The sequence below is a fragment of the Girardinichthys multiradiatus genome, chromosome 1 (genome assembly GCF_021462225.1).
Source record: "Girardinichthys multiradiatus isolate DD_20200921_A chromosome 1, DD_fGirMul_XY1, whole genome shotgun sequence".
Classification (NCBI taxonomy): domain Eukaryota; kingdom Metazoa; phylum Chordata; class Actinopteri; order Cyprinodontiformes; family Goodeidae; genus Girardinichthys; species Girardinichthys multiradiatus.
Genome location: NC_061794.1, coordinates 47852162 through 47876413, shown reverse-complemented (window position 1 = coordinate 47876413; position 24252 = coordinate 47852162). Strand labels below are relative to the sequence as shown.

At 41.3% G+C, this 24252-nt stretch overlaps 1 protein-coding gene and 1 long non-coding RNA gene across 2 annotated transcripts in view; one reads left to right on the top strand and one right to left on the bottom strand.

The window, feature by feature from the left end:
- The window catches only part of LOC124871722 (MRG/MORF4L binding protein), a 4256-nt gene extending 3336 nt beyond the window's left edge, over positions 1 to 920 (top strand). The window contains exon 5 of the mRNA XM_047371210.1: positions 1 to 920. This exon is cut by the window's left edge and continues 207 nt beyond it. Within this exon, the coding sequence (XP_047227166.1) occupies positions 1 to 8 (8 nt within the window). The 3' untranslated portion in view covers positions 9 to 920.
- Positions 921 to 12481: 11561 nt separating this feature from the next.
- Positions 12482 to 13084, bottom strand: LOC124875852. The gene is made up of 2 exons (XR_007040152.1): positions 12924 to 13084; positions 12482 to 12851 (listed from the first exon to the last, which is right to left on the bottom strand). It is a non-coding gene; the product is annotated as an uncharacterized LOC124875852 (long non-coding RNA).
- Between the last annotated feature and the right edge of the window lie 11168 nt (positions 13085 to 24252).

The following is a 24252-nucleotide window of genomic DNA, read 5'->3' as shown; positions in this document are numbered from 1 at the left end:
GCACCTGAGAGCTGGACTCTGATTGGCTGCCTTAAAAAGATCTCTCAACGTCTGACCACAGCAGGAGGAAGAGACACGTGTAGACATTTGGATGTCCATTTTTTTCCTTTTTGTTGCTGATTTCCGTGTTAATGTCGTCCTCCTCTGCATCGTTTGACGTCCTGCTGCTCCATAAAGCTGAGCAGAACCCAGTAAAAACAGGTCTGCTTAATGTTTCCCAAAGAACGTCCGGAACCATTCTCTCTCATCCTAAACCTTCAGATTTGAGTCTCAACATATCTCTTGTGTGGATGTTAGTTCTGATGGGTACTGTTACTGTGGTTGACATCAGCTGTTTTCATGGACCTGTTTGAGCTCAGATCCTCTCAGGGTTTACATTTGTTTGACCTGCAGTGATTGATTGATTGATACAAGCAACTTCTGTCCCCTTCAAGCAAAAGACGCTGCAGAGCACGGAGAAAAGAAGCAGCAGCAGCAGAACGTTGCTGCTCAGAATAACAGACATTTTATCAGCAGCGAAGTGAATAATCCAGCCAGTCTGTGGAGCCAGATCTTTGCATCTTTTATTGTACAGTAGCTGAAACCTGAAACATGAGATGTCTGTTAAAGCAGCTACAGTTGGCGTGTTTCTGGGAACATGGTCAGTCCTCCAGACTCCAGAGATTTCAGCTCGGCTCACCCTGAAGTCTGACCTGCAGGAAAGTTTCTCCATCTGCTCCAGGATGCTGTAACAAATCAGTGTGAAGATTTATGTTGGAATATTCTTTAATATTTTTAGTTTAGAAGTTTAGTTTCAGACCTATACAGTTTGGGGGCAACATGTGGAGATTTTAAAATGTTCTTAGTTTTTTTTTTTTTATCAAAGTCTTAATTTATTCATCATGACAAGACTGTTGGTGACATTAAAGATGAACTCATTAGTTTTGTCTCGATTTTTCTTTTAACCTGTAAATTAAGTCACAACAGTAGTTTAACAACAGGATCTGACCATCCAGGTCCTCCTGATAAGGTTCTTAAGGTTTCTTCATCCTGACATAAAGATTTAACCTCCTTTGTTTTTATTCTGGGTTTAAACCAAGCCTTATAAATAAAGCTTAAAACAGTAGGGTCATTTTTAGATTCTATTTATAAACTATGACATATCTTTTATTTCTTCATCAAATAACCGTAAATCAAAACAACCCCCACAGAAGTTGATAATTCCAGTTTTAAACCAGTAGTTCATGAAAACGTTGTGACCATCAGATGTTGGGACTCCTGAGGACGCTGTTAAGAAGCCTGACTGAAATGCAGGTGGTCACAGGTATAATTACCTGCCGGTTTTATACTGGTTGATGCTGAAAGTCACATAAAACTTTTTTAAATGTTAATACAATGCATAAATCTACACTCACTGGCCACTTTCTGAGGTACACCTTGCTAGTGCCGGGTTGGACCCCTTTTGCCTTCAGAACTGCCTTAATCCTTGGTGGCATAGATTCAACAAGGTTCTGGAAACATTCCTCAGAGAGTTTGGTCCATATTGACATGATAGCGTCACACAGATGCTGCAGATTTGTCGGCTGAACATCCATGATGTGAATCTCCCGTTCCACCACATCCCAAAGGTGCTCTATTGGTCTGAGATCTGGTGACTGGAGACCATTTGAGTCCAGTGAACTTATTGTCATGTTCAAGAAACCAGTCTGAGATGATTCGTGCTTTATGACATGGCACGTTATCCTGCTGGAAGTAACCATCAGAAGATGGGTACACTGTGGTCATAAAGGGATGGACATGGTCAGCAACAATACTCAGGTAGGCTGTGGTGTTGACACGATGCTCAGTTGGTACCAAGGGGTCCAAAGTGTGCCAAGAAAATATCCCCCACACCATTATACCACCAGCCTGAACCATTGATACAAGGCAGGATGGATCCATGCTTTCATGATGTTGACACCAGATTCTGACCCGACCATCCGAATGTCGCAGCAGAAATCGAGACTCATCAGACCAGGCAACGTTTTTCCAATCTTCTATTGTCCAATTTTGGTGAGTCTGTGTGAATTATAGCTTCAGTTTCCTGTTCTTAGCTGACAGGAGTGGCACCCGGTATGGTCTTCTGCTGCTGTAGCCCATCCGCCTCACGGTTCGACGTGTTGTGCGTTCAGAGATGCTCTTCTGCATGCTTTGGTTGTAACGAGTGGTTATTTGAGATACTGTTTCCTTTCAGCTGGAACCAGTCTGGCCATTCTCCTCTGACCTCTGGCATCAACAAGGCATTTTCACCCACAGAACTGCCGCTCACTGGATATTTTCTCTTTTTCTGACCATTCTCTGTAAACCCTAGAGATGGTAGTGCGTTAAAATCCCAGTAGATCAGCAGTTTCTGAAATACTCAGACCAGCCCATCTGGCACCAACAACCATGCTACGTTCAAAGTCACTTAAATCACCTTTTTTCCCCATTCTGATGGTCAGTTTGAACTGCAGCAGATCATCTTGACCATGTCTACATGCCTAAATACATTGAGTTGCTGCCATGTGATTGGCTGATTAGAAATTTGCGTTAACGTGCAGTTGGACAGGTGTACCTAATAAAGTGGCCGGTGAGTGTATTTCGGTCCAGCTTCCTAACAGCGCCCCCTGGCGCCGCATTATCTGATGGTCGCGATGTAATACCTGCTGTTCTGTGAACGGCGCCATCTTTCAGCTGCTCCTAGCAGGAATGCTTCGGTGACACAAACCGTCAGGAGTCAAAGTACATGTAATTTAATTCCAGTTTTACTTAAGAATGATCGAACCAGACCGTGAGAAGGTTCTCAGGAGGAAAAGTGGACTTTCTGATTTCTGCCTTCAGGAAACGTTTAGTTTGATAGTGTAAGTGGGGCTAAAGTTTTAAAATATTCTGGACCCCATTTGTCTTGGAGGCCTTAGAAATCGTTAAAAAAACAACTAATGAGTCTGCTTACATTTTTCTGGATTTTCTTTCAAACAGAAAGAAAGTTCTTTGATTCATAATTTATGACATGTCATGTAAAATCCACTTTAGCCTTTAAATACATTTTATTGTGTACCTGGAGTCTGTAGGAGTGCACAAAAGTTGAATTTAGACTCTCAAGGTGTTGCGTAGCTATCTTTATATTCTGTTTTGATCATATTATTCAATCCTTTCAGTTTCTCAATCAACTATTACTTTTTTGAACTGTTACATCACAGTATTTGCTGTGGAGAAACTAAACAAGGTCATGGACTTCCGGCTAACCAATGTTGCATATCCGCCATTCTTTTTTTTTTGTTCCTGCCATTTTGTAGTCCAAGCTTAAAGTATGCCGAGGCTGCAAGAGGATAAGTCTAAATGTTTGGTTTTGGGTGTATTAACCCACACAATTCATGACAACGTCTCCCAGCATCAGAACCTCTTCGAAGTGCCTAGTTAAATTTAGTTTTTCATGTAAATGTTCCCACATCAGTGGGGAAATTACTCTTCGTCTGCATGAAGCCCTTCAAGGACGAGTACTTCATCAACCTCCTCCAGTATCAAGATGGATTTGCTGAAAGACTTCATCTGATTAGGGGTCAGTTTCTTCTGTCTATGGAAACGATGGACACAGCAAAGCGGTAAGCTACAAATAAAGCTAAAATGACAACAAACTTTATTTTAGACATGAATTTATTGTGTTGATATGATGTCCTGGCCGTAGTTCTGATAGCAGTGGCATCGGGTCTTCTGCTGATGTTAGTCCTGTGTGCTGCTTTCAGCTCCACGAGGACAGAACCGTACTGCAGGTTTTAATATTATTACATTAACACATTACATTACATTTCATTGTTTTTGCTGTTTTTGTCTTGTTTCTGCACCACTAGATAATTGTTATTGAACTACAAAAATGGCAGAACGAGTTTATAGTGGAGCAAAACGAGTTGCTCTCAGATGCACCTCAGAACAGGTAAAAGAGGAGCCTGAGGAGCTACAAGACCAAAGCATTGCAGCTCCACTTCATATAGTGGTGGTATACACCGTTTACTTCAATAACGGACCGTAGAGTGCTGCGATTGACAGCATTCAACAGAGCTGTGGAATCGTTTTATCTCGCAAACTAATGATTGGCTAAGCTCCTAAAAAAGTATATTGAATCTCTGTTTAGCCTAACGATATATTATGTGGAATTGTTAGAGTACTGTATATTGTTTTCTAAGTTAACAGTGGTGTCTCATGGATCAAAATTAGATTTTGTTTTTTACAGGGCCATAGCTACTCAGTTATTGGAACGTCTGAAATCAAGGATTGCCAATGTGTTAAGACAACCACACTTAAATTTGGACTACTTCCATGATGTTGTAAATCAAAAAGCATTTATTCTGACCTCAAATACTTTAAACATTCCAACTGAAATTGTGGAGTTTCTTTTATCCCTGCAAAATAAGATTGACACAGCTGTTTCCCAAGAGAGTCTGTGTGCTTTTGTTCGAGTTGGAGGACAAGTCAGACCAAAGTTCCTTTTTTTCTGAGGAGCTTCTCTCCCAGCTCATCAACGTTCCCTTACCAGTGTCTTGCATCGCAAATCTGTTGGGTGTCAGTCAAAGCACAATCTTCTGGCGCATGCGTGAACTTGGATTGTCCACAAGATTTACATACTGCATTTGTCTGATAGTAGACTGGATGACACTGTACGGTCAATAAAAAGCAGAATCCCACATGCAGGATACATACGCAACATTTAAAAAAATGTTTTTTATTTATTTATTAATTTTTTTTCTTCAGAACATGGAGATATTTGGAACAGGCTGGGAGATGTTTGATGCTGTGCAAGAGGAACCATATGGAGTTCAAGTCCAACAAATTGACTGCCCTCTGGATCGATATATGATGGAAACTTTGTAGCCCCTGATAAATCCGTTGGGATCATCAGAATCATTTGGCAGAGACATTTACATAATGGTTCAGTGTATTAAAAGTCTAACGGCAACACAAGAAATGACTGAGATGTAACAAGACCTTCCAAAATATTAAGTGCTGTAAAGAAACATTTGCAGACAGTCTTGTTTTATTTAAACAAGGCCTTGTTCTGACAGTTGAAATTTAACATGAGAATGGTGTCCCAAACATTTTTGTTGAATAATATTTCAAAACTTTGCTGTGAAATGTCGCATGCACTGCAAAAACACTACATTTTAACCAAATATTTATGATCTAGTTTCTGCCGCAAATATCTTGAATACACTTGGAAAAAAGACCACACTAACTTACAAGAACCTTTCAGCAAAGTATAAGCTTTTTTAAGTCAATAATTCCTTAATATTGATGAAAAGGATGCAGTTATAGCTGAAATAATAACTAGCAAGAATAAGTTATTCTTGACAGTGGAGCAAGACATTTTTCCATAAGTTAAAATCTCTTGTTCGACCGGCAGAATATTTTACTCACAACCCATCCTTCAAATCGGGCAAAAGAAGGACACTTTTGTCGGCAGCATCTGACAGACCTAACGCGCCGCGCTGTGACGTAATCAGCCCACAAGTACGAACTTGGAAGGATCCAGCCCCTGAATTGGGACACACCCTCGGCCTGCACATGGATCCTCCTACTTCCTGTATATTGACCAATAGGAGAGGAGCTGGAGAGAAGAAGGCAGCCCTCCTCATTTGCATAATTAAGGAGAAATGCATACGGTAAAGGAAAAAGAGAGACGAGGAAATGTAAAAAGAACAAAAGCATGTGTAAGGAAAAGGAAAAACACAATATACATATACAGGTCCTTCTCAAAATATTAGCATATTGTGATAAAGTTCATTATTTTCCATAATGTCATGATGAAAATTTAACATTCATATATTTTAGATTCATTGCACACTAACTGAAATATTTCAGGTCTTTTATTGTCTTAATACGGATGATTTTGGCATACAGCTCATGAAAACCCAAAATTCCTGTCTCACAAAATTAGCATATCATTAAAAGGGTCTCTAAACGAGCTATGAACCTAATCATCTGAATCAACGAGTTAACTCTAAACACCTGCAAAAGATTCCTGAGGCCTTTAAAACTCCCAGCCTGGTTCATCACTCAAAACCCCAATCATGGGTAAGACTGCCGACCTGACTGCTGTCCAGAAGGCCACTATTGACACCCTCAAGCAAGAGGGTAAGACACAGAAAGACATTTCTGAACGAATAGGCTGTTCCCAGAGTGCTGTATCAAGGCACCTCAGTGGGAAGTCTGTGGGAAGGAAAAAGTGTGGCAGAAAACGCTGCACAACGAGAAGAGGTGACCGGACCCTGAGGAAGATTGTGGAGAAGGGCCGATTCCAGACCTTGGGGGACCTGGGGAAGCAGTGGACTGAGTCTGGAGTAGAAACATCCAGAGCCACCGTGCACAGGCGTGTGCAGGAAATGGGCTACAGGTGCCGCATTCCCCAGGTCAAGCCACTTTTGAACCAGAAACAGCGGCAGAAGCGCCTGACCTGGGCTACAGAGAAGCAGCACTGGACTGTTGCTCAGTGGTCCAAAGTACTTTTTTCGGATGAAAGCAAATTCTGCATGTCATTCAGAAATCAAGGTGCCAGAGTCTGGAGGAAGACTGGGGAGAAGGAAATGCCAAAATGCCAGAAGTCCAGTGTCAAGTACCCACAGTCAGTGATGGTCTGGGGTGCCGTGTCAGCTGCTGGTGTTGGTCCACTGTGTTTTATCAAGGGCAGGGTCAATGCAGCTAGCTATCAGGAGATTTTGGAGCACTTCATGCTTCCATCTGCTGAAAAGCTTTATGGAGATGAAGATTTCATTTTTCAGCACGACCTGGCACCTGCTCACAGTGCCAAAACCACTGGTAAATGGTTTACTGACCATGGTATCACTGTGCTCAATTGGCCTGCCAACTCTCCTGACCTGAACCCCATAGAGAATCTGTGGGATATTGTGAAGAGAATGTTGAGAGACTCAAGACCCAACACTCTGGATGAGTTAAAGGCCGCTATCGAAGCATCCTGGGCCTCCATAAGACCTCAGCAGTGCCACAGGCTGATTGCCTCCATGCCACGCCGCATTGAAGCAGTCATTTCTGCCAAAGGATTCCCGACCAAGTATTGAGTGCATAACTGTACATGATTATTTGAAGGTTGACGTTTTTTGTATTAAAAACACTTTTCTTTTAGTGGTCGGATGAAATATGCTAATTTTGTGAGATATGAATTTTGGGTTTTCATGAGCTGTATGCCAAAATCATCCGTATTAAGACAATAAAAGACCTGAAATATTTCAGTTAGTGTGCAATGAATCTAAAATAGATGAATGTTAAATTTTCATCATGACATTATGGAAAATAATGAACTTTATCACAATATGCTAATATTTTGAGAAGGACCTGTATTTCTGCTTTTATTTTTAATTATGTCAGGATCGGTCCTCCACAGGTGTCTGGGGCTGTTGGCATTGGCCAGGTGGGCTCGGCAGTGGTTTAGTATGTGTAAGTATGAGGGTGGGAACGTGTCATTGTGACTGTGTATGCCAGTTTCTGACAGATTGGGATTTGGACTACCCCCTTCCCTGGATAATATTAGTTGTCCATCAAATGTGGGGCTTTCCCCCCACCTCCCCCCCTCAGACTCCCTGCTGGTGGTTGTTCTCTGTGCGCCGGCGCGTTGGTGGTTCTTGGTGTCTGGGGCTGGGTGCTCGGGTGTGTGCCAGCTCACTCCCTGTGGGATTTGTGCCCCTCCGGCTCTGTCTGGCCTCTGGAGTGGGGAGGTGTACCCTTGGGTCTTGGGTGTCTGGGTTCATGGCTGGATCTGCTCCTGCGTAGTCGGCTGGCGGTGGGGCCTGTGGACTTGTTGTTGCAGCTCCCTGGGGCTTCTGCACTGTGGCTGCTGGGTGGACATGTTTAAAAAAGAAAATAAAGGAACTTGCTGGTGAGACACATGTTGTCTAACAACATGAGGTCGGGTCGGTTCCCCTCTCACAGAAACAGATTTTTAGGCATACTTGCAGTCAGACTGATCATAATAAGGCTGCACAATACATCACAAATATATCGTCATCCCAACATCCATCTCTTTAATATTCACATCGCAAAAGATTGTTTGGAGTATAATACCTGTTGGCTAATATATTTCAGGTGTTATGACCTTACATTTTTTAAGTAATTTAATATTTCTCAAGGCAACAGAGGCTCACACCGAACACAAATGTCACCCTAAATGCTAAAGGTCACAGAGCATTGGAAGCAGTTACCAATAGTTACCAATATTATCGCCTTCTAAAGATGTTTCAGCTCAGAACACAACTAGCTCAGACTGACGCAGGCTTTCCTTGACTGGGAATCGGGGTAAAATCATGTAGTGTGTCGCCAGTTTTAGTTAATGAATAAATGTAACTCTAAAGACTTCATACTAGACCAGAGAAGAAACAAATTGTATAGAGGCTGATAGTCTAACCTGTTCTGATATCCCTGTTACCTTTTCAGATGTCTGGTCGTAAACGTCCTCCTGCTTCCCCGTCTCCTCTGCTGATTCACTTTTTATTTCATTTTTTTTTCCTTCATTTAATATTCCTTCACTCGCATCCCAACCATGGAAAATCCAGATTCTTTAAATCTTGTTTGGTAATGTTACTGGACTTCACTCTGCCTTCACTTATTATTGTAGGAACCTCCACAAGAGGGAGCTGGAGTCCCAACCCTCTCTCCTTCCTGTGTGATCACAACTGAACAGGAGTGAAAGCAGGAATTTTATCAGCAAGTTTGAACAGTTTCCAGCTGGATCTCAATTTAAACAAAAACATTCAATGTTTGAGATCAGAGCCAAAGAAAAATGAGATGAGCTGAAGAGGAAGGAGAGAAGGATGTGAAGGAAGAGATGAATATCTGAGAGTAAAACACAACGGAGGAGTGTGAGAACGAATGCAGCATGAATATTCATGAAGTGCTGAGATTTCCCAGCAGTGTGTGTGTTTTCACAGCCTCAGACATGTTTATTCATAAATTATCTCATGTTTATTCATACAGGATTATGTAAACAAGTGGGTGGATTCAGACACACAGGACCTGCTGGTCAGCGGGGAGAAACTAGATGTTCTGTTAGTTTCTGAATTTAAAGTGATGGATTTTCCTGCACCAGCGCTGGTCAAACATCATGTGAAGCGATGCAGCATCCCTGATCTCAAACATACAGAAGTTTACAAATCAAGTCTGAGAACAGGAAATTCATCTGATTTTAGAGGAAATAAATGCTGAAGGAAAATAACACTAGTTTCAACCTTTCAAACTAAAGTTCCAGCTGCAGGACAGCTGAGTTATTACCCTGATTGAGCTGTTTTCATTAATATCGCATCATTAATAGATCTCTGTTTCATTGACTGGAGCATTTCCATATTGAACCATGGCAGGTCACATTTTTGTTGATTAGTTTTGATTGGCTTGTGATTTTTTTATTTTATATATATATATATTTTTTTTACTGGTGACTCTAACAAAGTATGACAAGAATTTGAGCGATTGTTTTCTAAGCCTGTGGTTTAGTTAATGTTTTGTAGTCTCTTTTTTTGTAAATTTAATTTTAGTTAAAATTATTAAACTTAAATTAAATCACATTATCACCAGAGTCCAGTCACTGTAAACTGTTGCCATTCGCTCCAGGTAGTTTGTAAATATAACATTAATAAGCATTTTATTGTTTCCTAGGTGAGCCACCGTGATGTTTGAAGCAAACCATGGTGGTTGCTGACCTGTTGGAGCTGTAGCTTGGCCTGATGGTAGTGAAGCTGCTACTGGAGCCTGGGCTGGGCCTGCTGGTGATAGGGTGCTACAACAGCAGTAGACAATGAATCAACAAGGAGACTCCTTGCTGGTTGTTCCCTCATACTGGATCTGGGCTGCTTCACAAGAGTATCCCAAAGGTAGAACATTTCTAGGATCTGGATGAATTGTTAGGTCTGCAGTTGGCCCACCCTCCCTCCATGTTCAGATGATGGATTGATCAGAGCTCTGTGAGATGTTCAAAGCTTGGGAAATTGTTGTAGAACCTAAGCCAGCTTTAAACTTCTCTAGAAGGTCCTCCCTGACCTGTCTGCTGTGGTCCTTTGTCTTCATGAAGCAGGTTGTTCTCTAACAGACCTCTGAGACCAGAAACAGAACAGCTTCAGTTAGACTCAGATTAAACTATAGAAGGCAGTTGGTTGGACTGGATTTTTTTTAGGGGTATTAAAGAGGACTAAATACAAATAGACGGCAGACTTTTCAGATTTTATTTGTAAAACATTGTGTGTTGGTAAATCAGGTTGAATCCCAGTAAAATACATAGAGCTTTGTGGTGTAAAATGAAAAGGATTGCAATGTAATATACAGTATCTGAAGGTAGCACTTATTTGTTGTCCATGATCCTACTAGGAGGTGTGGATGGTCCAACAGCAGAATAAATATTACAGATTTTCTTACCTGCTCAGAAATGTCTCTAAATTTATTCCTTTTAAGAATCTAATCAAAACAGATCCAATTTTCCAGGATAGTTTGTAGTAGTAATGGTAGTGTTTCACCTACTGATGTATATCACTGGATTGACCTATTGGCCATTATAGATAGTGACGTCCACACACAGGCCCCATTGCTTTGCATTGAGTCATTTCAACAGAACCATGATGTTCTGTCATGCATCTATCACGCTTGTAGCGTTTTATTTCTTATCCTATACGGCTCAAATTAAAGCTGAGTGAACTGCTGATGTTATGATACATAGAAATATGTCCTCTCCCCAAACATAGATCTATAATCAGCCAGGGAACTGTTCCTCATAGCGTTGACAGGTATGCCTTCTGGGCTGCACAGGTCTCCATGTTGTCACGTGATTTCTAACAGCTCAGCTGCAGAGTTGGGATTATTGGATCACAGTTTGTTGGTTTCTGGACCTAATGCTGGAAGTTCTGAACTGGTATTAAAATAGGATTCATGTGGGGTGGACTGGCCATCAGGAGCACCGGAACATTTCCCACTGGCCTGGGCCACTCAGCCTTAGCCGAGAGGTGGAACCAAAGGCTCGGTTTGGGTCACGCTTGATTGTTTTGTTTTTTTGTAAATAAGCAATCCATGCCATTGGTGCGCTGCAGTCAGGTACCTGAAGCTCCCAGACTGAGGCAGCTCAGTCTGCCAGAGGTGAAAGCGGTGAGGAGGGAGCTTCTGGGCTGCGATGGATCCTGCAGGATGTTTGTGGCTTGTTGAAGTAGACGGCTTGAGTAAATGTCATGTAAACTTTGAAGAGTAGAGCCTATCATCCTTCTGTCCTTGCTATCCCCGCTACGTATGCGTTTTATTTACTCAGAAATGCAGCTGTAGAACCACACGGTACAATTATACATTGACATCCTTAGGGTAGCTTGTTGCATTGTTGATCCTTAGGGAAAGATCCAGAGCATCCAGAAAGTATTCACACTGCCGCACTTTCTCTGAATTTAGTTCTGTTCCAGCCTTATTCCAAATAAATATCAAATGAAGACGTTTGACATTCTTGCAAATTTTGTACAAATAGAAAATTAAGAAATCACATTTACACAAGTATTCACATCCTTTGTCACAAAGCTCAAAACTGAGCTGAGGTTCATAATGTTTCTTTAATCACCCTTGAGATGTTTCTACAGCGTAAATGGAGTCCACCTGTGGTGAATTCAGCTGATTGATTAGTAGACAGTTGAGTTGACAGTGCAGGTCAGAGCAGGAAGTCAAAGGAACTCTCTGTAAAGCTCAGAGACAGGATTGTCTAGAGGAGCAAATCTGAGGAGAGATACAGAAACATTCCTGCTGCTTTGAAGGCTCCAATGAGCACAGTGGCCTCCATGACTCAATAATGGAAGAAACTTGAAACCTCCAGGACCCCTGGAGCTGGCCGAGTGTCTAAACCAAGTGATCAGAGGAGAAGGACCTTAGTCACAGAGGTAACCAAGAACTCCATAGTCACTCCGTCAGAGCTCCAGTGTTCCTCTGTGGAGACAGTAGAACCTTCCGGAAGGAAAACCAACTGCAGCAATCCACCAATCTGGCCCGTATGGTAGAGTGACCAGATGAAAGCTACTCCTTAATAAAAGGCTTATGGCAGCTTGTCTAATGGCACCTTAAGGTCTCTCAGACCATAAGAAACAAAGTTCTCTGGTCTGATGAGACAATGAACGCCTGGTTCGAATTCCAGACGTCATGTTTGGAGGGAGCCGGGAACCGCTCATCACCAAACTAACACCACCCCTACAGTGAAGCATGGTGGTGGCAGCATCATGCTGTGGAGATGTTTTTACAGCAGCAAAAACGAGCAGACTAGTCAGAATGGAGGGAAAGATGAATGTGGCAATGTACAGAGACCTCCTGGATGACCTGCTCCAGAACTCTTGACCTCAGACTGCGGTGACGTACCTAAAGCACACAGGCAAGATGTTAGAGAGGCTTCAGAACCACGCTGTGAAGCTGCTTAAGGATAGGTGAGGTGAGCTTGTGGTATCATTTGTCGTATTTTTAGAAAGAGTGCGCTGAGTCAAACTGTATCATCGATATTGGTTTATTCAGGATCTCCAAACTTCCAGCATGGGCTTCATCATACAATCAGCGTCACCTGCCTCCAGAACCTGACACTTCCCCATGATGTCATCACAGGTGGTCATTTGAGGTTTTAACCATGCGTAACATTAACACCACAATATAAAAAAAGACTTCAGGGTGTAATTGCTGCCAACAGTGGATTAACAAAGTCTTAAGCAACACTGCAACAATCTTAAGCTTCTTCCACGTTGTCGTAACTACGGCCTGAGACAGAGAACCCAAATTCAGCCAAACAAAGTGAAAAGTTAAAAGGTTTATTCAGTAACTCAGGATCAGAGAGCAGGAGAACAGCAGTCAGCTTCCACGAATCACTGAGGACAGAGAGACTAGTTAGTGGCTGAATAAAACTCAGGACTTGCAAAGAGTTAGATAAAGCCACTAACCTTCTCAGTCTGGGGATGAAGCGCAGAATCTAGAAGAGGAAGTGATCCAGACAGTTAATGAGGAAGCGTCCAACAGACGGAAGTCGGATTGCCGACTGATCCAAATCCTCCGAGGAATCAGCTGAAGCTGTGACAGGAACACAGAGAGCTGTGATTGTCCTCTTGACAATAATTCCAGGCGGACTAGAGAGCCAGGCGGGCTCAGGCTGAAGAAACCAGTGGTTAGGCTGAGGCGTAAATCCAGGGACAGAAACAAAGTCGAGTTCCAGGGCTAGAGGCGTCAGACAAGGGGCAGGCAGAGGCATGAAACCAGAGGCAGAAAACAGTCAAAATCCAGAAATCCAATCCATCAGACAAGGGGCAGGCAAGAAGGCAAAATCTGTGAGGCAAGGCAAGGTCAGAGAACAAGATCAGTCAGGAAGGATCGCTGGATAACTACTCACAAATGTTTTCGAAAATCTGGCACCGTCTGCCTGTCAGATGGCTGTATATAACTGCAGCTCCACAGGTGTGTGTCATGACGGTGATAGCGCAGCAGCAGACAGGTGAAGCAGATGAGTTGATTGCATGAGTGAGAGCAGAGCAGGCAGACGGGCCAGAATCATAACAGTAACAGGGTATTATGTGGAGGAACAAGATTCATTTAATACCATGTGGAGGAACAGAACTAAATGTGGACAATGTGCAGCGCTGTGAATACTTTCTGGATGTTCTGTACAGTCTTTGTGCTTTTAATAATAATACAGGTGGTGTTTAGTCTTACACTGTTTTTCTTTCTGGAGCAACACTGAGAATAGCTGATATTAGCTGGTTAATTGGTCTGGCTGTGTGCTCGGGTACAGCCTGGAGTTGGATGCTCTAAAGGTCTCATCCAAATAGCTTCTCCACTGTGGATTTAAATGAGTTACCGTCATTAGGGTGATGGTTGCTGCTCCTTTAGTTTCCGCTTTGGCACTTTGGTGTCTCGATAAAAGGACTTCAAACCCTTATGAACAGTATGATTGGGCACTTTTTGAACTGGAACCTTGGTCTTCATATTGGAAACTGTTTTATGTCAGAATTTCAGCTATGGGACCGCCAGGAATTTAAAGATGGAGTGGTTTAAACTTTGGTGGTTTCAACTGAACTCAAATGTAAATTGTTACAAGCTTAAACAAATACCTTTGGATAAATTCTGCAGACTAAAACAAGCAGTAGTTTAGTGCTGGTTGTAGAAATAAACTCCCTAAATGTGCATGTCACAGTGTGTAGCTACTGGTAACCAGGTCCAGGGTGGTTAGGTTGGGAATCTGTTACCCAGATCCCTGATGTAGTTCAGCAGAAGATACCTCACAATCCACACTTGTTACTGGGTCATTCTTTAACTTCAATCCAAGTACTCATATCTATTCAAAATGTTAGAAAAACTAGTGACTTAAAGTGTAGAAGTAAATAAATCATTTTCTTCCAATCACTGTTCTGCTGACAACAAATGCATAAATCAGTATTTTGCAGAAATTACATTCACATTCTAGAAAACATTGGACCAAACCTACAGCACTGGTTTTATTAGTGTTACTATTTTTACCTCCGCCAAGGAGATAATGTTTTCAGGTGTGTGTGTGTGTGTCTGTCAACAACTTTATGGAGAAGTTACAGATTAATTTTCCCAAGGGAGATTCCATGAAGTTTTGGTGATGATCATGATCTGGATCCAGGAATTTTTCCTATAGGGTCACTGACCCTACGTCGGGTGACAGAGGTATGCAGTCTCTCACTGTCTTGTTCACTCTTTGTTTCTCCTTCCATAAACAGAAATATCCCACGTTTAGTTCATTTTTTATTTCAGTTCCTAACTGGGTTATTTTTGCTGTCTATGCCTCATAGGAAAAAATGTGAACCAATAACGTTTGTGGGTATTTTAGTTGCGTTTTATAAAAATGAAGAAAAGGGATGGAAATTCAACTATAACCATTTAATTTCTGCTGAAACTAAAGGAGAACTAAAAAATAAGGCACTGTGTCTTTCTACAGTTCCAGCCTCTCAAAAAACATGGAGTGAAAGAGAGATTTTCAGCAGCTGCCATGTTGCTCACCGACAGGCTGGATGGTGTCCCTGGTTGTTGGAAATAAGCTCTAATGCACCAGCAGATCAGTTGGGCATCGCTAATGTAAACCACAGCAGCTCTGCATGACAGCGGTGCAAACAATGAAACATTTAGGGCCTGATCTTCAAAGGTTCCTAACAAGAGCAAACATTTTCAATCAACACGTTTTCATTCGACAATAATACAGAGAACTAAACCTCCCCTAAATCCACCCAAATATGACTCCATTTAGCCTTATTTCATTCATGGAGCATCAAACCTGATGTTTCTTCATGAGTTTGAGCTTTTATGGTTGAAACCAGAGCGATGAAACTGAATCACATTCAGCCTCAATAACGTAACACACCTCAGAAAATGATGGAAACAACCTCAGTCGAATGGAAACTGTGAAACTTCCTCGGTTTCTGTCACCTGTAGATGGAAATGCTCATCGGTCTGAGCGCTGAGGAGCAGAAAATGCATGAGAATCATTTGAGGGATTAAACAGATTATTTCCTTACAAGTCAGGTTTGATGATTCCTAAGGTGGACAAGCTGGAGACAATCATCCATAAATAGCTGCTAAAGCTTCAAAGTGGAACGATGGCAGCTTTGGTTCAGCTCGAGGACATCCCCAATGGAAGAAGTTGGAGGGAGCGTTTTTTTCAGAGATCCTCCTGACCTGCTGGTACATGATGATGCATGGCTCCTCAGCTGGTTCAGATTGTCCAGGACAATCATCTTGGAGCTCTGCACAGAGCTGGCCTCAGTGTTACAGATGGAAACCAGGAGGAACTGTTGGTCACCGGAACCAGTTCCAGTTCTCACTACGTTGCGGTCCTTTCAACCAGAGCTTTTCAGAGGGAGCTGACTGACGGGTCGGGTATTTAACAGTCATCCCTGAACCGGGCCTTTCGTACCTGAGACCTCATGTCTTTGGTTTGATGAAGATGCTCCAGTCATTTGTTTAAAGTAATCATCAAACAAATGCATTTATTATTTCACCAAACGATTAAGTAATTCCTTCATTTGAACATGAAGACAATTTGTTTCAGGGAGCAGACAGAAGGGTGTGATCTTCCTCATGAGAACATCCAGCTGCTACTTGGAAGATTAAAAAACGACTTTTTTTCTTTTTGGTGCTCTTAAAGGGAGTAGATTTGTGAAGTTGGTAAACTGGATGCAATGGTTATTAAATTCTTCTTTTTCCAAGGTATGCAAGGAGGTCCGGATGCTGAAAGAGGATCAAAACAGCTTTAAAGTATGTTTGGTAAGTCCAAAAGTTTTGCTGTGAGTCCCTGCTTGGTGAGTCAGAGGCATAATGGTGGCGGATAGACTTCAACCCCCTCTCCACTTCGGCTATGTGATAAAACCCACTGAGGCGGTGAAACGGTCCATGTCCCACTTTAAAATGTTTTGTTTTAGGGGCTTTGGTGAGCAGTAATTGTATCACTATAGGAACCCACACAGGGACCCAGGACAAAGGCGTCGGGCCCATCAGTCATCAATACATGAGGTTCCAGACAATATTTCTTCTACCACCTCGGTTTCACAGCATTTTTATTTCTGTGCTGCATTAAAGTCAGGTTTTGCTTTAGAGTATCTATGGTATTATACTATAGAGTATCTATATAATTAATATTATGTATGTCACCGTGGTCCTATTCAGTAATATTTACCAGACCTCTTTTCCAATAATTTATCTTCTGTTCATTGTTTTTGTGAAATGATCAAATCAAATTTCCTCCTGATGTTGAACATCTCATTTCCTCACAGATTTCAGAACCAGCTGAAATGCTCACAATGTTCCTTAGAGTCTTACTGCTCCCAGAACATCTGCAACCTTCCAGTCTAATAGAACCGGACCTCTGAGGCACTGCTGCCCGCAGTACTGGACAGTCAGTTCAATCCCCTTATTAAAGTATTAAATATTAGAAGATGCTGCAGTAGAAACATCTAATAATTAAACTACATGTTCTCAATAGCTATAATGAATAATGACATTTTCTGATGAAAAATATGATTTTATTTTTCTTACATTTTGAAAAATGACTGAAGTAGAAGTGACTGGAGGTTTGGTCACATTTTATTATTTAGTAAAACCCGTAGACAGCAGTAGATACAAAATGGTCCTGGATGTTATTTAAAGTGTTGAATAACACGATGGTGATCTCTGATGATTAAAAAATCAGTTTAGATGATGTAATGCGAGATGCACATTAGTGCAGCATGAGGTTGTCACCATGCAGCCATAAAACGTAGAAGCTCAGTGGACTGGTAGCTGAGCAGAACTGGTGGTCACCCACCTGCAGCCATGTTGTTTTATGCTTCACACATAATTATCAGCCTGTAGATTAAACGCATCACTACTGCTCTTGTTAACATCAATCAACATTCATTTGAAAGATCTCATGCTCATTTCTGCTCTACATGTGGACCCAGATTCCTCCTTTTCTGGATGCTGAACTTGTTTGTGTTGTTAGGGTGAAAAATACAAGAGATTTAGATTTGGATCATGATTGGTTTCCTCCCAGTAACAAGACGGCCAGAAATCTTTCTGTTATATATCGTCTCCATAGACCCCGAGTGTCACTGCAGCTTCGTTCCTTTGAGCTTTCTCTCAGGTCAAGAGGCAAATATTCATCTCACCAATATGAAGACGCCAGTTCAGATGCAGCCGCGTTTTATTCTTGTAATGATGATTAATTGTAGCTTTATCAGATGAATCAGGAACCCAAAAATAAGGAAACAGAATTCAAATTGGCCTAAAGAAAACAGTTAGGATTAATTTGCTCAAAGGGCTTTTATCAAGCTCCTTGGTTCTGATCCATTCCTGTGACAGGTATGGACCTCATCCTTTCAGCTCGCTCAGTGACATCAGTGTTGGCGTCCGAGTGTAAGCTGACATGAGAAGGGATGTCATGAATGCTTGTTGTTACAAACATGCTGGGATTTCTTCCACGAGTGTTTGTGCCGCTGCAAAACCTGAGAGCAATATAGACGTTCCTCTGTCACACACACATGTGCGCGCACACACACACACACACCCACACATCCCTCATTGGTTATGTATGGGGTGTGTGTGCCAGAAGTCATTTGTTTGTCTTTAAGCAGCTAAACTCTCTTTTCTCCAGCTGATAATACGATTAGCATCTCAAAACCACAGAGAAGCCTTTTAATCAAACCTCCAACACACACACACACACACACACACACACACACACACACACACACACACACACACCAGGGGTGCTGGGCCTCCTGTTGTGCAGTGTGCGATTACTACAAAGACAATCGTGTGTGTTTGTTAGCAATGAAGCTAATGAGCGCCGAAGCTGAGGACTCAATCTGCTTCGGTTTTCGCTGAACATTTAAAGAGTTTATTTTATCCCGAACCAAATCAATCTAATTATTAATCCACCATTCTCCCCTAATCTCAGCACTGGAGCTGAAGACTGCAAATATCACAGCAAACACATCAGTCATAAACGCAGCCAGCAGAAATAAAATGGCCTCGTTCTTCTTTTTCTTTCTTTATATAGCTCCTCTTCACAAAGTTGGTTCATTCAAATCATACAGACTCCAAGTTAGGTTCATATATTCCAATTAATCCTAACCATTGAACAGTTCAGTCAGATTCAGAGTCTGAAAGAGAGAACATAGAGTTAGTCACAGTAGAAGCTCAGTCAGTAGCCATGTCTAGGAGAGAGAAAGGGTTAAACACTGAAAGACAGGGCCATGTGGATCATCTGTAGAAGGTGAGCATTAAGTTGTTGCCAGCAGAAGCTTGGTCGATGCCCCTCTCCAGAAAGGTGTCACAGGTAGACACAGAGTCAGGCCAGGTGTAGATTCTAGGAAGAGAAAAGAGAGAACAAAGTTGGAAGCTGAAATAACAGCAAATAATGCAAAATTGGAGAGAATGTAGCAGAGAGAATGAAAGTGGTCATTATGTCTTCCAGCAGCCTAAGCCTATAGCAGCATAACTACAGAGATAGCTCAGGATAAACTAAGCCACTCTAACTATAAGATTTATCAAAAAGGAAAGTTTTAAGCCTAGCCTTAAAAGTAGACAGGGTGTCTGCCTCACGGACTAAAACTGGGAGCTGGTTCCACAGGAGAGGAGCCTGATAACTAAAAGATCTGCCTCCCATTCTACTTCTAGAGACTCTAGGAACCACCAGTAAACCTGCAGTCTGAGAACGAAGTGCTCTGTTAGGAACATATGGACCAATCAGATCTCTGATGTATGATGGAGCTAGATCATTAAGGGCTTTATATGTGAGGAGGAGAATTTTAAATTCTATTCTGGATTTAACAGGGAGCCAATGAAGGGAAGCTAAAATAGGAGAAATATGATCTCTCTTTTTAATTTTCATCAGAACTCTTGCTGCAGCATTTTGAATCAGCTGAAGGCTTTTAACTGCATTTAGTGGACATCCTGATAGTAAAGAATTACAATAGTCCAGCCTTGAAGTAACAAATGCATGGACTAGTTTTTCAGCGTCACTCCTGGCTTCAGTTGAAACATTTGACACACTAAGCTTATAATTCAGTCATCTGAATAAGTTGTGTTGGAGCAGGGACACCTAAACATCTCAAGACAGCGTCCCCCACAGGTCTACACAGTAGACCGGGGTTACAAACAGACAGGTTGTATAAAGTTTGTGTTGAAGCTGTATTAATACTGCCTGTTATTTGAGGTGAATTTTTAGAGCTGTACAATATGTCAAATTATAATTACATACAGTATAGACAGTATATTACAAACAATATCCTAATCGCATCCAAATATTACTTGGATGCGATGTTTGGTTGAATATATGAATACAAATAATATTTAAGTAGATATAAAGATTGAAGTAACATGCTGATAATAATCACGCCCAGTCAGGCTGCCCTCGGAGCTCATGGTTCATATTTATTTTTAGTGGCTGACAATAAACAGCTCTGAAAGTGTGGTGGGACAATGTGATGAAGGAAAACGATGAAAGAGTTAGACTACTGGTTAATCATAATAGATTTAGCAATTAAATGCTTTTTCCATATCATGCAGTTCTAATATGGCTTCTAATAATTATTCCCTCATTAAGATTCATTCCTTAGATTAAGATGCAACACTGTTTTTTTATTGATATGTAAACAGGCAGCAGAGTAATTTAACAATAAGAAAAACCCAAATATTAATGACAGATTCAACATTTTTTCTCTGAAGCCACTTCTGATCTTATTTTAGGAGAACGTCTAAAACATATCTTATTTTTAGCTTCTGCAGCTTCAGTGTCTTAGTATCGACTCTAAAAGGCTGCTGCATCATTACAAAAAGTTCTAAAGGTAAAACAGGCAAAGTAACTTGAACCTGTTGATATATGGTGGTGTTAAAAGGTGTTTGCATTTTCCTGATTTCTTTCTCTCTCTTTTTTTTTTTTTTTTTTTTGCATTGCAATAAAGTTAAATATGAAGACGTTGGAGTGGCCTAGTCAAAGTCCTGACCTGAATCCTATTGAGATGCTGTGGCACGACCTTAGAAGGCGGTTCATGCTGCTAAAGGCCCAACCAGGCATTAGGTTTAGGAGGCAATCACTTTTCACACAGGGCCATGTAGGTTTGGGTGTTTTTCTCCCTTAAAAATAAAAACCTTCATTTAAAAACTGCATTTGTGTTGTCTTTGACTAATATTTAAATTTGATGATATAAAAACATGTAGTAAAATAAGTAATCAGGAAGAGGGCAAGCGCTCTTTCTTACCACTGAATATGACGTAGTGTAGGTACACTAACCGGATACTTTTCTAAGGAACACCTTCCCCTTACCTGGTTGGAACCCTGTTTTCCTGAGACCTCCCTCAGTGCTTTGCAGCATAGATTCAACAAAGTGTCAGAAACATTAAATTGGCGCTATGTAATAAACTACGGAGCGCCAATTCATGACAAATATTGTTTCAGGGCACTTTACAAAAAAATCAGTACTTGCATCCAGATTCAAAGTTAATTATGCACATTTCAGTTTGATCTCAGCTATAAAACAATGCAGCCACGATCTGTTTAGTTAATTCCTCTGAGGTCTTGGTCCCTGTTTACCTGATAGCATCATACAGTTGCTGCAGATTTGTCGGCTGCACATCCATGATGAGAATCTCCCGTTCCACCAGAGAAACTCTGTTGGATCGAGATCTGGTGTCTGTGGAGGAATTAAGGTTCCATCCACCTATATTCATGTTTCAGAAACCAGTTGATCTGAGCTTTGTGACATGATGCTGCTGGAAGTCACCATCAGAGGACAGGTGTACTGTGGTCATCCCCCACCCTATCACACCACCACAATCACTGATACTGGGCAGGATGGATCCATGCTCTCGTTCTGGATAGTTTCTCTTTTTCGGACCATTCTCTATTAACCTTAGAACTTGTTCTGCTTTTAAAACCCTTTGCTCATGATGTCTTCAGATGGTTTCTGAGGTTTAAAAAGCGACCAAATAGTTGTTCTCACTGCCGTTTCCACTGGGTTACGTTACACTGAGAAGATGTACAGCAGATTAATGAAACTGTAACACAGAGGTCTATAAATTCTCATAATTAAATGAAATTCATCAGATCCTTCGTGCAAAAGTCTCATGAGTTGTTTAAAGGAGGCACAGCAGAATCTACTTAAAGACGGGTTTTCAACATGAAAATTATGTTTCACATCTTTCGTCAGCCTTTATGACCAAGAATTAAGGGTTTGGTCAGTTTCAAGGTACACAAAGGTTTGGAAAGTCATGGTTTCAGAACTTAAAAGTTTTCAGTCACAGAGAGATTGCCTGAGGGTCTACAGTTTTGTCCGGCTGCTTGGAGCAGCCTGCCAGTGTTTCTCTATATAGAGCAGAATAAGCCTGTGAAAACTGCTTCTATGTACTATGTTCAGTCTATTCATTTAAGTCAATATAAAATGAATAAATGCCAGAGATGACATCAGAAAAAGTGTAGTAATTCATATTTTAACTGCAGTGGGAAAAATGTTATTTAAAAAAAAATAAAAACTGTGAAATTATGTTCTATAAAACCCAGTGGTGAGAATCTCATTCCAGGCCGGACTAACGACAAATCACAGAACTTTACTCATTTTTGTAAAGCGGAGCTGCAGTTCTGGTTGGTCTCTTTGAGTCTCCTGCAGATACTCCATACCAGGACCTTACTGAACTTCTTCCTGAGACACTGTTCTCCGTGCTGGATGTAAGATATGAACTTTTCTACTGCTTCTCTCTGAGTTTCAGAAGTAAAATTCAGAGGAACAAAGAGAGCCTAATTATCCAACTCAGTGCTGATAGGCGTTGCTGGTTTTATTGAGTGATGGTCAGATGTTCATGTTACTGTTAGTTAAAAACGTCACTAGCTGTCTGCCTATCGTTCCAGTAAAATGAATCAGGTTTAAATCTTTCTGCACTGTTTCTGTGACAGAAACCATTAAGGTTCTATTATATATTCAGACCCAGTCAGTGAGTAATGATGCAGACCATCCATTCGGTGTCTTTCAGACAGATCGTAGCTCCACTTCACCATTCAGAGAAAAAGGTCTTTGTGTCTGTGAACTGAAGTGGTCCAGACGTTTCAGACGGTAAACAAGTCATTCATTATTCAGAGCGAGCTTCTTCTCTCCCCGCTAACATTCCTCAGCTTCATCACTTGTTCATCGCCATGGTAGCTGTCAAAACTCCTGATGGAAGAAAAACCTGACGGCTTCATGACTTATTGATCATCCAGATAGGTCACTGGTTGTTGGAGCTGCGCTTCCTGTTTGATTTGTCTCTTTGTTGTCAGACGTTCCTCTAAAGTGTTCCTTCCTCTGGATCACTTCTCTCCATCTGTTCAGCAGAAACACTGAGTCGTTTCTCCATAAATTGGATTTTCTGAACTCAAGTTCATTTGTGCTCTACTTGAGTTTGCAGATGAGACGTCTGTCCCTAACGTAGTCTCCTCTTCTCATTAAATTCACTGCAGTCCACAGAACTCAGCGAGGAAAGATCATTTCGAAAAGTTGGCTTCAGACATGGATCATTTTCCTGCTGCCGTGAGTCTCTCGCTGTGCTCCTGTCTGACAGAATTTCTCACTTTCTGCTCACTTAATGTTGGTTTTAATTATGAGCTGAATATCTGAACCATCAGATTTCTGACATTAACAAAGGAGTTGTTTCTTGACCTTGGAGCAGCTGGATAAAAATCCTGAATAAAGCTCCTCTTTGCCCGCTGATGGCCCAGAAGACCATCTATAGAGATTTGTGTTTGATTTTTAAAAACAAACATTTATGCAACAGTCTAGAACCTCACAATTTTCAAAGGAATATCTCAATCAGATTTAGGTCCAGACTTTGACTAGGTCACTCCTGATAGGTCTCTCTTCATATTGGTTGTTTTGCTGGTTTTTATTTTCCTGCCATGGAATCCAAGCTTGAAGTCACAAACATATAGCTGGATGTTATCCTTCTGGATTGTCTGTTTGAAAGCAGAATTCATGGTTCCAGTCGATCCATCCAATTAATTACACCAAGATTTCCAGGTTCTGAAGCAGCACCATCATGTCTGGCTGTAGAAATGAGGTTAGTTTTAAACCAGATGTAACATGAGGCACATCTTTCAAAATGTTCTACTTTTGTCCCGTCACTCCACAGAATATTTTCCCAAAAGTGTTTATAAGTAAATGTGTGATGGACCTTTGTCCTTTTGGGTCAGCAGTGGTTCTGGTCTTGGAGCTCTCCATATTTGTCCAGTCTCTGTTTGTTATTGTTGAATCATGACCTCTGACCTTAACTGAGGGAGTGAGGCCTGCAGAACTTTAGATGTTTCTGGGTTCTTCTGTGACCTCCTGGATGAGTCGTTGGTGAGCTCTTGGAGTGACTTTGTTGGGTCAGCTGCACAGAGCCGGGTTGGCCAATAAAATGATAGCAGATTGTGAAGATTCTATGCGTCGTAGTTCTATGCTCTCTTTCAGTCACATCAGCTTGGATTTCCTCCTTTTCCTTCAGCTTTATAAACTGAAGCAGTTGGAGTGAAACTGATTTATAATGAAATATTCTAATAATATTGAGTTAATGTTGCTGTTTTAGATTGAAATAACCATTAAAATATTCACGTACCACACTATTCAAAGTAGATTCTTTCTGTTGTTCCTCAAACGCATCGCCTCAAACACTTTGACACAGACAAAATCAGAAACTGGTTTAAGTAAAGCAGAGATGTTTAAAGTCTAAACTGAGCAAACTTTTAAATGTAGCATGTAGAAAGTGTCAGGGGTG